Source organism: Antrostomus carolinensis, unplaced genomic scaffold (genome assembly GCF_000700745.2).
Source record: "Antrostomus carolinensis isolate BGI_N321 unplaced genomic scaffold, ASM70074v2 scaffold30153, whole genome shotgun sequence".
NCBI lineage: Eukaryota > Metazoa > Chordata > Aves > Caprimulgiformes > Caprimulgidae > Antrostomus > Antrostomus carolinensis.
Window position 1 is genome coordinate 4,734 of NW_010306345.1, and position 1,307 is coordinate 6,040.

Genomic DNA, 1,307 nt, shown 5'->3' on the forward strand with positions numbered 1-1,307 from the left:
GGCAGCGGCGCTTCCCAGACACTCCGGGATTGAAACCGGTCCCTCACATGTGGCTCTCCTCCTCTTTGACACCCTCCTCCACGCTCTTCTGAGGCGAGGGGGCCACGTCGTTGTTTGCCTCTTTCTGCTTCTCAGCCTCGTCGATGTTGGTCTCCTCCTCCTTCCCTTCCTTCCTCGCCTTCTCCTCCGCCTTCTGCTCCTTTGCCACCAGGCGGTAGTTGATGCCCATCCCAATGAAGAGGTAGATCCCAGAGATGATGAGGATGATCCCACAGGCCCAGTACGTGTACTTGTAGTCACCGTACATGTCGTTGAGTTTCCCTGAGGGACAGAGGGGACAGCTTAGCAAGATACCCCCAGAGCTGCTCCAGGTTGTGGAGATGTTCCCAAGAGCAGCCCAAGCCCACCACCCTCTGCTTCAGGTCTTTATTTCTCCAGCCCCTGCTCCCCCACCCCATGCCAGGGGCTCAGCCCAAACTTCCCTGGCCATCCCTCAGATACTGGGGTGGCTTCAGGGTCGGTGCTCACCCCCCTTGCCCCTTCCCCCCTGCTGAGGGCTGCCCATGGTTCAGGGGGACCCACCACCACTCAGCAAGGCTGGGCAGGACAGGCAGAGCACCCCCAGCACAGCACACTCTACCTAGCAGAGGGGGTCCCAGAAGCACAGGGCAGCATTCCACAATGGTCACCAGGCCAACAGCGCTGGAGAACCGCTGTGCTCCCACCAGGTCCATCAGGGTCTCAAACAGGACTGAGCTCAGCCAGCCGAAGGCAAAGCCAAAGAAGCCAGCGTAAATGCAGAAGCCAGCGTAGGTGGTGGACATGGGGGCCAAGAGGTGGCACACCCCATTGTAAATCACAGAGACGGCAAAGAAGTACTGGACTCTGGGTCTGATCCACTTGGTGTTCGCCACCAGTCCCATGGAAGGTCTGGCCACCATGTCTACGAAGGCCAGGATGGAGAGCAGGAAGGCCGCAGACTCATTAGCAATCTTCTTGCTCTTTGCATAATTGCTGAGGAAGACCAAGGGAGTAAACAGCCCAAAGAACATGATCACGTTGCCTGACAGATAGAGCAGGAAGCCCCTGTGTGTGAACAGGGACAGGTCCAAGAACTTGTTGATTGTCTGGAAAAATGAGGTCTTCTGCTTCTTGGCCTTCCCACCCATGAGGTCTGTGCTGGTGTCACTGTCATCCTTTTTCACCGCCTTCCCAGCTTCCTGCAGCACCTCCTTAGTCACCTCTTTCTTCAGCTGATCTGGTTTGGGGCCGATGGGCCGCATCAGGGATCCGGCGACACAGCAGTT

General features: G+C 57.5%; 1 protein-coding gene across 1 annotated transcript in view; it reads right to left on the reverse strand.

The window, feature by feature from the left end:
• The window catches only part of SLC16A1 (solute carrier family 16 member 1), a 5,711-nt gene continuing 4,404 nt past the window's right edge, over positions 1 to 1,307 (reverse strand). The window contains exons 3-4 of the mRNA XM_010165111.1: positions 641 to 1,307; positions 1 to 321 (exon numbers count right to left, since the gene is read on the reverse strand). The exon at positions 641 to 1,307 is cut by the window's right edge and continues 230 nt beyond it. Of these exons, the coding sequence (XP_010163413.1) occupies positions 44 to 321; positions 641 to 1,307 (945 nt within the window). The 3' untranslated portion in view covers positions 1 to 43. The remainder of the gene's footprint in view (positions 322 to 640) is intronic.